At 45.9% G+C, this 12,438-nt stretch overlaps 1 protein-coding gene across 1 annotated transcript; it reads right to left on the minus strand.

Annotated features, from left to right (window-relative positions):
- Positions 1–841: 841 nt before the first annotated feature.
- Tarm1 (T cell-interacting, activating receptor on myeloid cells 1) lies at positions 842–12,171 on the minus strand. The gene is made up of 5 exons (XM_035449287.1): positions 12,138–12,171; positions 9,613–9,648; positions 7,342–7,632; positions 6,533–6,835; positions 842–1,056 (listed from the first exon to the last, which is right to left on the minus strand). Exons 1-5 carry the CDS (start codon positions 12,169–12,171, stop codon positions 842–844), a joined length of 879 nt encoding a protein of 292 aa, XP_035305178.1.
- Between the last annotated feature and the right edge of the window lie 267 nt (positions 12,172–12,438).

Here is a 12,438-nt window from a genome sequence, read left to right on the forward strand (position 1 = left end):
TCAGTGGTTCAAAGTACTGGCTGCTCTTGCAGAGGATCTTGGTTCAATTCCCAGCACCTCTTCTGGCCTTTGTAGGCATCAGGCATGCACATGGTACAGACATACACCCGGCACACAGATACACACTCGTGCAAAACACACATACACATTAATTTTTAAATTAAATATGTCAAGTTCTTGCTTTGTACATAGTAAATACAATCCAACTTGTATCTGTCAGTTATACCTCTGTCAACCTGGGACAAAGAAAACCCTCATAATTATACAAGAACCGGAAGGGGCCAGCTCCCCATTTAGGCAGCCATAACAGCAGAACATGTGCTTGCCATAACCCTGCCTTGGTCACTTAGAGGTCAGATGCCTGCCTCGTGGCAAGGAACCAATCAGAAGTTAGCTGGTGGTGCTATGCTTTACGGCTCTGGGTGTGCTTTACAGACAAGCTCACGGCAATGATTCGCAGAGCATAGCAACCACCCTGGGAGGGCCTATGGGCCATAACAACCAGTTGACCAATCAACACAGGGCAAACCCTCCAAGCCTGGATGCACACCAATCCTGAGCCTGTGTGTACCCCTAAACACTCCCCTTACGCTGCCCTATAAAGATCTGTGAGCAGCGGCTTCGAACTATCTTTGCTAGCCATCCGACATGGCAGGTGGATCAAAGACCTGAGCTAACATGGGGTTAGCTCGTTAAACTACAATAAAGCCTCATGCAATTTGCATCAAGCTTTCGCCTCCATTCTGTGATTGGGGTGGCCGAGGTCCTGGGCTAAGATTCTGGAAGCCTGAGCTTTTCGAGGGTCTTACAAACCCATTTAAAAAAGGAGTGTTCAGTTATTTTACCAGGGTCTATTTGGAGACAGCCTTTGGCTATGCCAGGCGTCAACCAGGAAGACTGCCATTATCAGCACAATTACAGCAGCCACTCCAATCCGGATGAGGTTACCCGTGCTGTAGCCTTCTGTCACGGCATCTGGAGGTGTGTAGCCTTCTGTCACGGCATCTGGTGGGTTTGAAAGGGAGAAGGTGATCATACTGGCCACAGAGGGCAACCCTCCTTCACAGACAGATGAGTGAACCTGATTCCAATACGTCCCCTTGAGGCATGGACTCCATTCCCTAAAGATTTAACTTTAGATGGGTTTTTAAATTTAAGTGGAAACGGGTATTCCTTGACCTTCTTTTGTTTGTGTTCACTCTGCCTCAGCTCTTTTCCTTTGCTCAGCTTTATCTTATTTCTACCTCTGCTCACTTCCATTTCTTTATCTCTCTTGATGGATTAGGGGTTAATCTCAGATACACAGCGTAGAACAAAAAAGACAGATCCATGCATAGATCTACAGAACACAGAAATCAGTGGCAGTTCAGCATGCCTCCTCAGACCACAAAATATCCTATGGGCAGTGAGCTTCAGAAAATTTGAACCTAGCAGAGGAAAGACTAGTTCACCGTATATCTGTTGATGAAAGTTTCCGCCCTGCCAGCCTGGTCCCACTGCTTCAGCCCCAAATAAACACACAGACAGTATATAAGTTATAAAGCTGTTGGCCAATGACGAGGGCTTCTTATTGGCTAGCTCTGTCTTAATTATTAACCCACAGCTACTAATATATGTATTTTCACGTGGTCTTGGATTACCAGAGAATGCCTGGCTTGCAACTCCTTTGCCTGCTACATGGCGACGGACTCTGGCGGCTCTCCTGCCCACCTTTCCCAGGATTCTCCTCCTCTCCTAGTCCTGCCTATCTTCCTGCCTCATTGGCTGTTGGCCAAACAGTGTTTTATTCATCAACCAATAAGGGAAGCATATATACAGAAAGACAACCCCATCATATATCTCCCTTTCCTTCAAGAGGAGACGTTGAATTGGAAGGAGTAAGGGAAATGGCTAAGTGGCTAAAGTGCCTGAACCCCAGAACCCACATAAAACTGGTTACAGTAGTGTGGATCTAAAACCTGGAGGGAGAAATCCTGGTCACAGGCACCGCTGACCACGCCCGCTTAGGTGTGGTCAGAGCTACCTTACAAGGGTTTAAGAAGGAGGGCCTGGAGAGATGGCTCAGCGGTTAAGAGCACTGCCTGTTCTTCCCAAGGTCCTGAGTTCAATTCCCAGCAACCACATGGTGTGGTGGCTCACAACCTCCGTTATGAGATCTGGTGTGCAGACATACATGGAAGCAGAATGTTGTATACATAATAGAAAATAAAAAAAAAATAAAGTTAAGTATAAAAAAAAAGAAGGAGGGAGGCGTGCACACGACTCTCTTTCACCTGGTGGAGCTGACTAGGAAGCATTTCTGGGTCTGTCCTGCTCAGGTGCAAACCTGGTCACTGGCTCCCATGCATGAGTACTTTTCCCCAATAAAATACCGCTTATCAACCTGTCTCTGACTCCGTACACATCTATAAAATCCCATACGCACTGTAGTGAGACAAGAGGAGAATCCACGGAAGCCTGAGGGCCAGCCAGCCTGGCATCTGCAGCAGGGAACTGCAAGAGACCCTGCCTCACGCAGGGCAAAAAGCAAGGATGACAGTAGTGAATGTTGTCTTCTGACCTCCACACATGCACATTGGCGTGTGAGTGTGCACTTAAACACGTGGACACACACAAGCACACATGCACACAGCAAAAGCAAAAGAAAGAGGAGGAGCTATGATGGGGGAAATACTTCTGTGTATGTTTATAAATAAAGTACTTGCTTGGCCAATGAGACAGCAGGTTAGGCTGGACTAGGAGTCAAAGAGGATTCTGGGAAATGTAGTAGAGAAGTGGTGTTCCAGACAGGAAGTGACATAGCAAGGAGACTCATATTTAAGAAGAGGAAAAAGGAAGTGTTGCTCTCTTTCCCCTCGGCTCCTGCTCCAGCGGCAAGATGTGATCCACCAGCTAGGAGGGACGCCAATAAGGCGTCCGATAAGATAAGTCTTATAAAATATATAGATGTATGATGATTGATACTGAGCTAACAGATGAGAATCCTAGTCATTGGCCAAGCAGCATTGTAACTAATACAAGTCTCTCTGTGTATTCATTTGGGCCTAACTTGGGCAGGCGGCTGCCATAAAGCTTACACGTGGCGGTGGGGCTCAGCGGCTTTTGGCAGAAAGATTTATCGTAACAGAGCTATTTATGCTTGGCATTGATCTGTCCTTGAAGACACCACCGCACGTGAATCAGCTCATCCCAAAGACGACAACTGCATAACTAAACACATCAACAGCAAGGCTATCTGTCAGCAAGACCCACACTGAAAGGCAGGTAACATCACCGCAACATAAGAACATCACTCTTGGGCTGGAGAGATGGCTCAGAGGCTAAGAGCACTGGCTGCTCCTCCAGAGGACCCCCCCCCCCCGTTCAATTCCCAGCAACCATATAGTGGCTCACAACCATCTGTAATGAGATCTGGTGCCCTCTTCTGGTGTAAAAGCATGCATGCAGATAACGATATACATAATAAATAAATAAAATCTAAAAAAAAAAAGAACCACACTCTTCACCTGTCGTTACTGACCACACAGACCTTTATATCTAACAGTGACCACATCCTGTTGAAAATCTCAAAGGCAAAAAGGAGAACTCACAACCAAGGTGTGTAGCGTTTACTGGGGCAACATTCTGGCAGGAAACTTTGGAGAGTTTTGGAGACATCAAACAGTAATGGAAGGCCGTCAGGGAGGAAACCCACTTATACTTGTTTAACTATATCTGCAGGAACAAGTGTGGGAGGTAAAAGACCTCCCTGGTGAAAACGTCAACACACTAAAGAAAGAAACAGAAGAACACACTAGAACATGGAAAAACCACCCCGCCCCCATGCAAATGGGTGGTCAGAGTTAATATTGTAAAAAGGGTCACATTACCAAAGGCAATCCTCAGATTTGGCGCCATCTTAATCAAAACCTGAATGACGTTCTTCACTGTACTCGAAAAAACAATGCTAAAATTCGTATGGAGGCACACAAAAGGATCCTTAGCAGAAAAGCCAGGCTGAGAGCACGATGATACTCAATCTTAAATTACAGAGTCATAGCAAAACAACAAAGCCACAACAAGCAGAATGATACTAGCGTACACACGAGCGTGTGCCAGTCAAATAGAATAGATGAGACCTAGAAATCAGCCCATATGGTGTGATTCACCTTATTCTCATAGAGTGATCAAAAACATACGTCACAGACATGGTGGTGCACACATTTGATTCCAGTGCTCTGGGGCGGGGGGGGGGGAGAGGGGGATCTTTGTGGGTTCCAGGCCAGACAGGGCTACATAGTGAGACCTTGTCTCAAAACAAACAAACAAACAGATTATAGAAAAGACACCCTCTTCAACAAACGACACTAGAACACTGATGTCAATTTATTAAACAATGAAAGTGGATCCATATGTCTCACTGTACACACACAAAAACACCTATTCTAGGTAGATCAAATACCTTAAACCAAAAACTTTGACACTGTTAAAGGGAAAACACTTATAGGCACAGGGAAGGATTTGTTGAAAAACTCCTTGACAGCACAGGACAAATGACCCAAGGAACTAAGAAATGGGATTGCATGAAATCAAAAGGCTTCTGTGCGACACAGGAAACACTCGACAGTGTGAGGAGATGCCATGCAGAGCTGGAAAACAAAAATCTTGTGCATCGGAGGATTATTACATAGATGTATAAAGAACTCTGAAAATTAAGCAAAAAAAAGCACCCAAACGATACATGAGCTAAAGAACTGGATAGGTAGTTCTCAGAACCAGAAATACAAACAGCCATTAAGTAGTTGAAGAAGGTGTTCAATCATCTCAGCCATTGGGGAAATGCTAATTAAAACTGCTATGAAGTTCTATCTTATCACAGTCCACATGGCTGAACAAGTAACAACAGATGCTGGTGCTGATGTTGGGGGGAAAGCATCCTTAGCACTGCTCGTGGGACTGTAAACCTGGGTATCCTCTGTAGAAATCAGTATGGAGGGTTCTCCAAAAACAGAAAATAAGACTACCAAACAGCCCAGCTGTATCATTCCTTGGTTGACACGTGGGGGACTCTAAGTTAACACAGCTCAGAGAGTGCCTGCTCGTCCATATTTATTGGGGTCTTATTCACCAGGACCAGGAATCTAAACCAGTCTAAATGTCCATCAGTGGAAGAATGGAGCAAATGTGATGCGTGCACGTCACAGAATTTTATACAGACACGAAGAAAAATAAGATCCGTGGTGTCTGCTGGAGATGGTGGTTAAATGATATCAACCGTATTCAGAAAGATAAGCATCACGCTTTCTTTCAAATGTAGAAACTAGATTAAACATTATATGTATGTGTGAATGTATGTGCTTTTATATATGGGGGGTCACTAAACTATATGGGGGTCATGAGACAAAGAATTAGGGGAGAATAAAAAGTGGATAGTCAGCCGGGCGTTGGTGGCGCACGCCTTTAATCCCAGCACTCGGGAGGCAGAAGCAGTTCGAGGCCAGCATGGTCTCCAGAGCGAGTGCCAGGATAGGCTCCAAAGCTACACAGAAACCCTGTCTCGAAAAGTGGATAGTGGAATGCATGGAACAACAAAGCAGACATTGAGACTAACTGGGAGAAGGAAACAAGCAGTTTGTGAGCACACCGGGGCAGGGAAAAGCAGGGATGAAATGAGAATAGATGTCCTTATTATTTGTAATAGAGTTACCCTGTGTGTGCTAACTGTATTAGTCATCAAATACCTGGCCAAAGCAACCAAAGGGAGGGTTTACTTTGACTCGCTGCGTCAGGTTGCTGTCGAACATGGTGGGGAAGACACAGCAGCCAGAGCTTGGGCCAGATGGCCACGGTGCAACCAAAGTCAGGAAGCAGAGAGAGTTAAATACTGGGACTCAGGGCACGTTAGCCTTTTTATCGAGTCTGGGATCGAATCCCATTGATGGCACCACCTATATTTAGGATAAGCCTTCCTACCTCAGTTAAACTAATCTAGGTAATCCTTCACGGGCGAGCCCAGGGATTTGTTTTCTGGATGATTTGATATCCCATTGAGATTAACTTTATATCAACCCAAAAGACTAATTAAAACAACGTGCAGCCAGAGTAGCAATGCACCCCTTCAGTCCTAGCATCAGGAAGCAAAGGCAGGCAGACCTCTGTGAATATGAGGCTACCCTGGTCTACATAGTGAGGCCGGGCCTCAAAAACAATATTAATAACGATACTAAGAATAAGGTATAGGGGCTGGAGAGACGGCTCAGAGGTTAAGAGCACCGACTGCTCTATCAGAGGTCCTGAGTCCAATTCCCAGCAACCACATGGTGGCTCACAACCATCCGTTATGAGATTTGGCGCCCTCTTCTGGTGTGTAGATATACATGGAAGCAGAATGTTGTATACATAATAAATAAATAAATAAATAAATAAATTCTTAAAAAAAAAAGAATAAGGTAGAGAAGGAGAAATGATCCAAATATTAACATTGCATCGCAACACAAAACATGTCTGCAGACTGCTACGCCTCACACACAGCTGTTGACAGAATTTCACAAACCCTTACCTGTCACAGAGATCTCAAGGGGGTCGCTGGGGGCTGAGGCCCGGTAGGGAGGCTTTGCCTGGAAGTACACACAGCTGTATTTCCCCGAGTCTCTGGCGGTCACGTTGGGAAGAGAGAAGTCTAGCACCGTTCCTGTTGAGCTGCTGGTCTGCAAAGGGGATGAGTGTCCCTCCTTCAGCAACGCAAACCTTATCGGTTCGAGCCCGCTGCCTGTCCTCAGGCACTGCAATGTCACCTTGCTCCCTGCAGTCACGCTGCCCCACTGGTGGGCTTGGAGGGAAGGTTTAGGCAAGTACCCTGGACAGGAAAGAGGGTTTGAACTCAAGGGAAGAAGCGGTAGGCCCCTTGCATACTCCGGTGTTGTTGTTGGTGGTGGTGTTCTTTTTTTATTTGTTTATTTATTTATTTATTTTTGGTTTTCCAAGACAGGGTTCCTCTGTGTAGCCCTTTTCCTGGAACTCCCTCTGTAGACCAGGCTGGCCTTGAACTCACAGAGATCCGCCTGCCTCTGCCTCCAGAGTGCTGGGATTAAAGGCGTGCGCCACCACTGCCTGGAGAAAAAATTTTTTTTTTAATTTGTTCTTTGGTAACGATCTCATGAGCCACATACCTCTCACTTGTCCAGTGTGACTCTAGGACGGAGATTTTTTTCCCCCCTCAAACAAATCGTGGGTGGAACCACGTTCCTGAGCCTCTCTCCCTTGCCCTCTCTGGAGATCCCACCCCTTTTCATCCTCCCTTCATCCGGTCCTTCTGTCGACCCTGAAGATCCCATATGTCTCTCTGAGACACGCCCTGCTCACCTGTGACCAATAGGAGAAGGGGGTCACTGGGCGGTGTCTTTGTGCCATTGGGCCCTGCGCTGTAGGTTTCACAGGTGTAGCGCCCTCCGTAACTCTGTTGCAGCTCGGTGATGTTAAAGTCAGCCACACCCTCCGTCAAATCGTGCGGCTTGCCCACACCGAAAAAAAAACCTTCCTTCTTGAGGATGAAGTATTCACTTGGGGCGGGGCTCTTACATCGCATTGTCACGGTGCTCTTGGTGGGAAGCACTGAGCTGGGCCAGGCACTGAGGCTGGGCTTGAGAGGGGGCCCTGGAAGCAGACAGAGCCCAGGACTGACTTAGCTGCTCCCAGAGCCCCGCCTCCTCCTTTTCTTTTGTATTGGACAGAGTACTGCAGAGGTAGCTCAGTTAGTAAAGTTTAGGCAAGCTTGAGTACCTGAGTTGGACTCCTGGAGTCCACGTTGAAATCACGATGTGGTGATGGTGTATGCTTGCAACCCCATTGCTGGGGAAGGAGAGACAGCTAGACCCATGGGACTTCCCGGTCATCGGGTCCACCCCAATTGGCATGCCCCAGGTCAAATGAAAGAACTTGCCTCAAAAAAAGAGAAAGAAAGACGAAAGGAAGGGAGGAATAAAGAAAGAAAAAGAAAAAAAAGATTTCCAGCAACGCCTATAATAAAATGAAATAAAATAAAAGGTACGGCGGAGTCCTGGGAAATTACACCTGCTGGTGACAGTGTCAGAGGACCAAGTGACAACTGAAGTGTGAGGTATCAGTCCACCAGGAGGCAAATCCATGATGGGTGAATCTCAGATAGGCAAGGCCCCAAGACTCCAGACTCCAGACTGTCTTTTGCTTCTGCAATTTCTTCACATGTTTGGTGCTTAAACTGTACTGTCTATTTGATAATGATAGTGTCCACTAAAATAGAATTTGTATGATTAAAAGTAAATACAGGGAAGTGTCACACAGCAGCCAGGGCCCACGAGTCTCACCTAAAGGGCTGCATAGATCACAGTTCAGGTTAATGGTTAAGGAAAACATTTGAGTCCCAGGAGCCAGGCTGGCTTGAGTTATCTTAATCTTAATGCTGAAAGATGCAGTCACAGGTTTCGGTGTGCATTGTAGCTGAAACAAAGCCTTAAAATTTAACTTCAGGTTAGATTAGATGCTTTGATGATAGCTTTGAGATGAAAAACTCTAGAAAACAACCTAAAGTTCACAAGGACTCATAGCTGAGTTATAGATTCATTATGTTAGTGTAAAAAATACAAAGCAGCCCAATTGTTACTAGCTGATGTACTTTCCTTACTAAGACTGATTGATGATCAAAGGTGATGGTTAATTCCTTATACCTATTTTTGCCTTCAGTCTCCTGATACAAGAAATTATTAATGAGTAGGTAAGTACCCTAAAGATTTAAAGGTGAGCTGATTGGCTGTTTTTCATGTATAAAAGTTTAGGTTTGTTATTCCTGGAAGGTTCCCTATAAGATTACCTTTCAAGATAAATAATAAAGCAATCAATTCTTTCTTTGTAATCCCAATATGCAGCCTGCCAGTAGAAGGTGGCTGAGAAAAATACCCCTTGCTTGCCTACACTCTGCTAATCTGTCACAAGTTACTTAGATGTAAATGTCTGTGAGTTCTTGGGATGACTTTGTTTTAGTCAAGTAAGAGGAAAAAAAAATGCCAAGTGGTTGTGGCAAACACCTTTAATCCCAATACTCAGAAGGCAGAGGCAGGCAGAGCTCTGTGATTTTGAGGACAGCCTGGTCTACAGAGTGAGCTCCAGGACAGCCAGAACTGTTTCACAGAAAAACCTTGTTTAGAAAAACAAACAAAAAACAGAGGTAAAAAACAAACAAACAAACATGGTTTTACCTGTATTCATTTGAACCATTCACTTGAAAAATAGAATGTAACCACATTGAAACTCCTATATTGCCTGAAAAACTTTGTTGAGGTACATAAGCTAACAAGAGGAGAATACAGTGATAGAATAAAGAAGGAATCCCTCAAGAGACTGAGTGTCTTTTCTCTTACCCCTCAAAAAAAAAAAAAATCACAGTACGCCAACTCCATGGATTTCCCTTTGAGTCAGGTGCTGCTGGAGGCTGGTGCCTGAGGCAGCAGAAAACACCACAGTTGTCGCCCTCTGACTTCAACATGAATGTGCACACCCTTGTGTGTACATACACACATTGACATACACACCAGATATAAAAGGGGGAACAGGGTATTTGGGGTGAAGGATCAAGGAGAGTTTGTCTCGAGACCCACTTACCGTTGCCAGGAATGTCTGTTTGCCCAACACAGAGCCCTGGAAGAAAATGCGCACATGAGGCACAAGTTCCTGCTTGGAGTCACCTAGTCACCCTCTCTGGTCCAGAGGGCCACTCTGAGAGCACTGCCATCTTATCACTTGGTGTCTCCCTCTCAGGAGCTGCTTGATCCTTCATCTGGGCTGTGGCTTCAGCTTGTATTTGAGATTGGCTATCAACATCTTGTTGATCTCACTTCAAGGGTCCCATCTTAGTTCTACAAACTCCCACAAACCCTTCCAATCCCTATCCCAAAGCTTCATACAATCACCGTCTCTGTTGGAGCATGGGTCACAGTGTTTGGGTCATCACCTCTCCTCCAGGGAAGGGGCACCAGCACTGTAGGACACTGGGGAAATAAGAAGTTAGCCTACTCCTAAAGGTACCAAGGACCCGTGGAGGAAGCTGGGTTTGGTGGTGCACGCCTTCAATCACAGTACTCAGGAGTCCAGGACCTTAGTGAGTTGGAGGCCAACCTGGTCTACATAGTGAGTCTCGGGACAGCCAGGATTGCATAGAGAGCCCTTGTCTCCAAACAAACAGAGAAAAAAAGACCCTGTAGAGGGAGGCTTGGGAGATGGTTCAGTCAATTTGATGCCCAACGACTATGTAAAAAAGATCACTGTGGTGGTATGTGCTTGTCATCCCAGTGCTGGGAAAATAGAGGCAGGAGGATCCCTCGAGCTCAGGGGCCAGCCAGTCTAGCCCAACCGGTGAGCCGCAGACAAAAAAGAGACCTTGCATAAGAAAACATGAATATCACATGAAGACTGACAGCAGAGGTTGACTTCTTGTCTCCATACACCTGTGTGAACCCCCCCCACACACACACACAAGCACACAAGTTATTTACAATGTACACAAATAAATGTAATAAAATGTGTAAGAAAACCCATCATGCCTCCACATGGTGTGACCCCTAGATGAAGAGTTACAGATGGTGAATGGTTCCTGAGATGAGGATCAGTCTCCTCCAGGGATGAGTTCCCACATAGGTTGTCGAATCCCATGTTCCCAGTCATGGACACATATCCATAGGATTGAAGGTAAGTGGACTAAGTAGATTGCGTATATGTGCTCACAACACACACACACACACACACACACACACACACACACACACACACACACTAAATTAAATGAAAAAGGAAACTCATGAATTGGGGAAAGATGCTCTGAGCCCAGTGGAAGAAGCCGTGGGCCCTGTGCTCATGACTGTTTTTTGTTGCTTGGAGACAGGGTTTCTGTGCGTAGCCTTGGCTGTCCTGGAACTCACTCTGTAGACCAGACAAACATCCACCCGTCTCTTGCTCTCAGTACTGGGATTGAAAAATGTCCCACTAAACCTGGTTTGTTATTCTTTTTTGATATAAGGTCTCAAGTAACCCAGGCAGGCTCAAATCCACTGTGTAAGTGGATGGGTTTGAACTTCCTTTTTAAAAGTAACTTATTTATTTTTGTTTTATATGCATTGGTGTTTTGTCTGCAGGTATGTCTATATTAAGGCATCAGGTCCCCTGAAACAGGAGTCACAGACTGCTGTGGGCTGCTATGTGGGTGCTGGGAATCGAACCTGGGTCCTCTGGAAGAGCACTCAGTGCTCTTAACCACTGAGCCATCTCTCTAGCCCCGGCTCTGAACTGAAGCTTTTGCTTCCACCTCTCCAGAGCTGGGATTACAGGTGTGTGCCACCACAACCCGATCAGGAGTTACTGAATACTATCCATCACCTATTGTAGTTTTTATTGTATCAGAAAGAGCTAGGCAAGGTTGCACAATCTCTAATCTCAGCATTTGTGAGTCTAGAGGGGAAGATCTCTGTGAGTTCAAGGCCAGCCTCGTCTAGGCTCTGAGTTCTAGGTTGCATAGTAAAAGCCTGACTCACAATGATTTAGATATAATGAACAAGAAGTTCTTTCTGAGGTTGACCCTGTTGTGTCTCAGCCATAACAAGTTAGCATCACAGAAAAGAAATAGCTGCTGTGACCCAACCTGGGCTAACAACAGCATATAGGACTTGCCAGTTTTCATTTGTTTACATTATATCTATGTTCTATTTACTCAAGGTGTGTGTGTGTGTGTGTGTGTGTGTGTGGTCTCAAGTAGTTCAGGCTGACCTCGAATGCCCCACTTATCTGAGATGTCCTTCAATTTGTGATATGCCTGTCTCCACCTTCCATGCTCTGGGATGACAGATTTGTATCACAGATTTGTTTTATAATATTGCGGACGGAGCCCAGGACTTCCTGCTCACTAGGTAAGCAAGCAGCCTGCCTGTCCAGCTGCAGCCCCAGCCCTTATTTTCCCCCATCTATGTCGACACCGTATTGAGCATTGGTTTTGCTCTAACCTGTACAACGAGGGTTCCCGTTCATCCTACGCACTCAGCACACTGATCTGGTGTGAGCTCTGTCTTCAATCCCCATCCAAGCATCTCACCACTTTTATGACTTCCTGGAGACCAAGTGGATGGCCCTGAGCAACTTACGGAGGTAGAGAAGGGGCAGGAGCCTAGGGATCATGGTGGCTCAGCAGCTGGTCTGAGGGTCTTCTTCAAGTCCCTTATCAGCAGAAGAATAGGACCAGGGTATTGCAGTTGCTCCAGCCACGGTGTGCAGGCAGGACTGGTTTGGGGCTGCTTCCCCACATCCTTCCTCTCACGCCCACTTTCAGGAAATGTGCAGATGGCACCTATTGCAAAATGCTCCTATGACCCCTTCAGAGACTTGACTCACTTGGTTCCCTTTGCTGCTCAGTCCACTTTCAGGCCTTACATAGGCAGCTTCCAA

The sequence above is a fragment of the Cricetulus griseus genome, chromosome 9, assembly GCF_003668045.3.
Source record: "Cricetulus griseus strain 17A/GY chromosome 9, alternate assembly CriGri-PICRH-1.0, whole genome shotgun sequence".
Classification (NCBI taxonomy): Eukaryota; Metazoa; Chordata; class Mammalia; order Rodentia; family Cricetidae; genus Cricetulus; species Cricetulus griseus.

Bases quoted from the DNA above. Each gene is read 5' to 3' on its own strand.
- Tarm1 (XM_035449287.1), bottom strand. From the start codon at position 12,171: ATGATCCCTAGGCTCCTGCCCCTTCTCTACCTCC. The intron at 9,649-12,137 runs GTAAGTTGCTCA...ATTTTCTTCCAG, and splicing joins CCTGCCCCTTCTCTACCTCC to GGCTCTGTGTTGGGCAAACA. The intron at 6,836-7,341 runs GTGAGCAGGGCG...TTTCCTGTCCAG, and splicing joins CCTTCTCCTATTGGTCACAG to GGTACTTGCCTAAACCTTCC.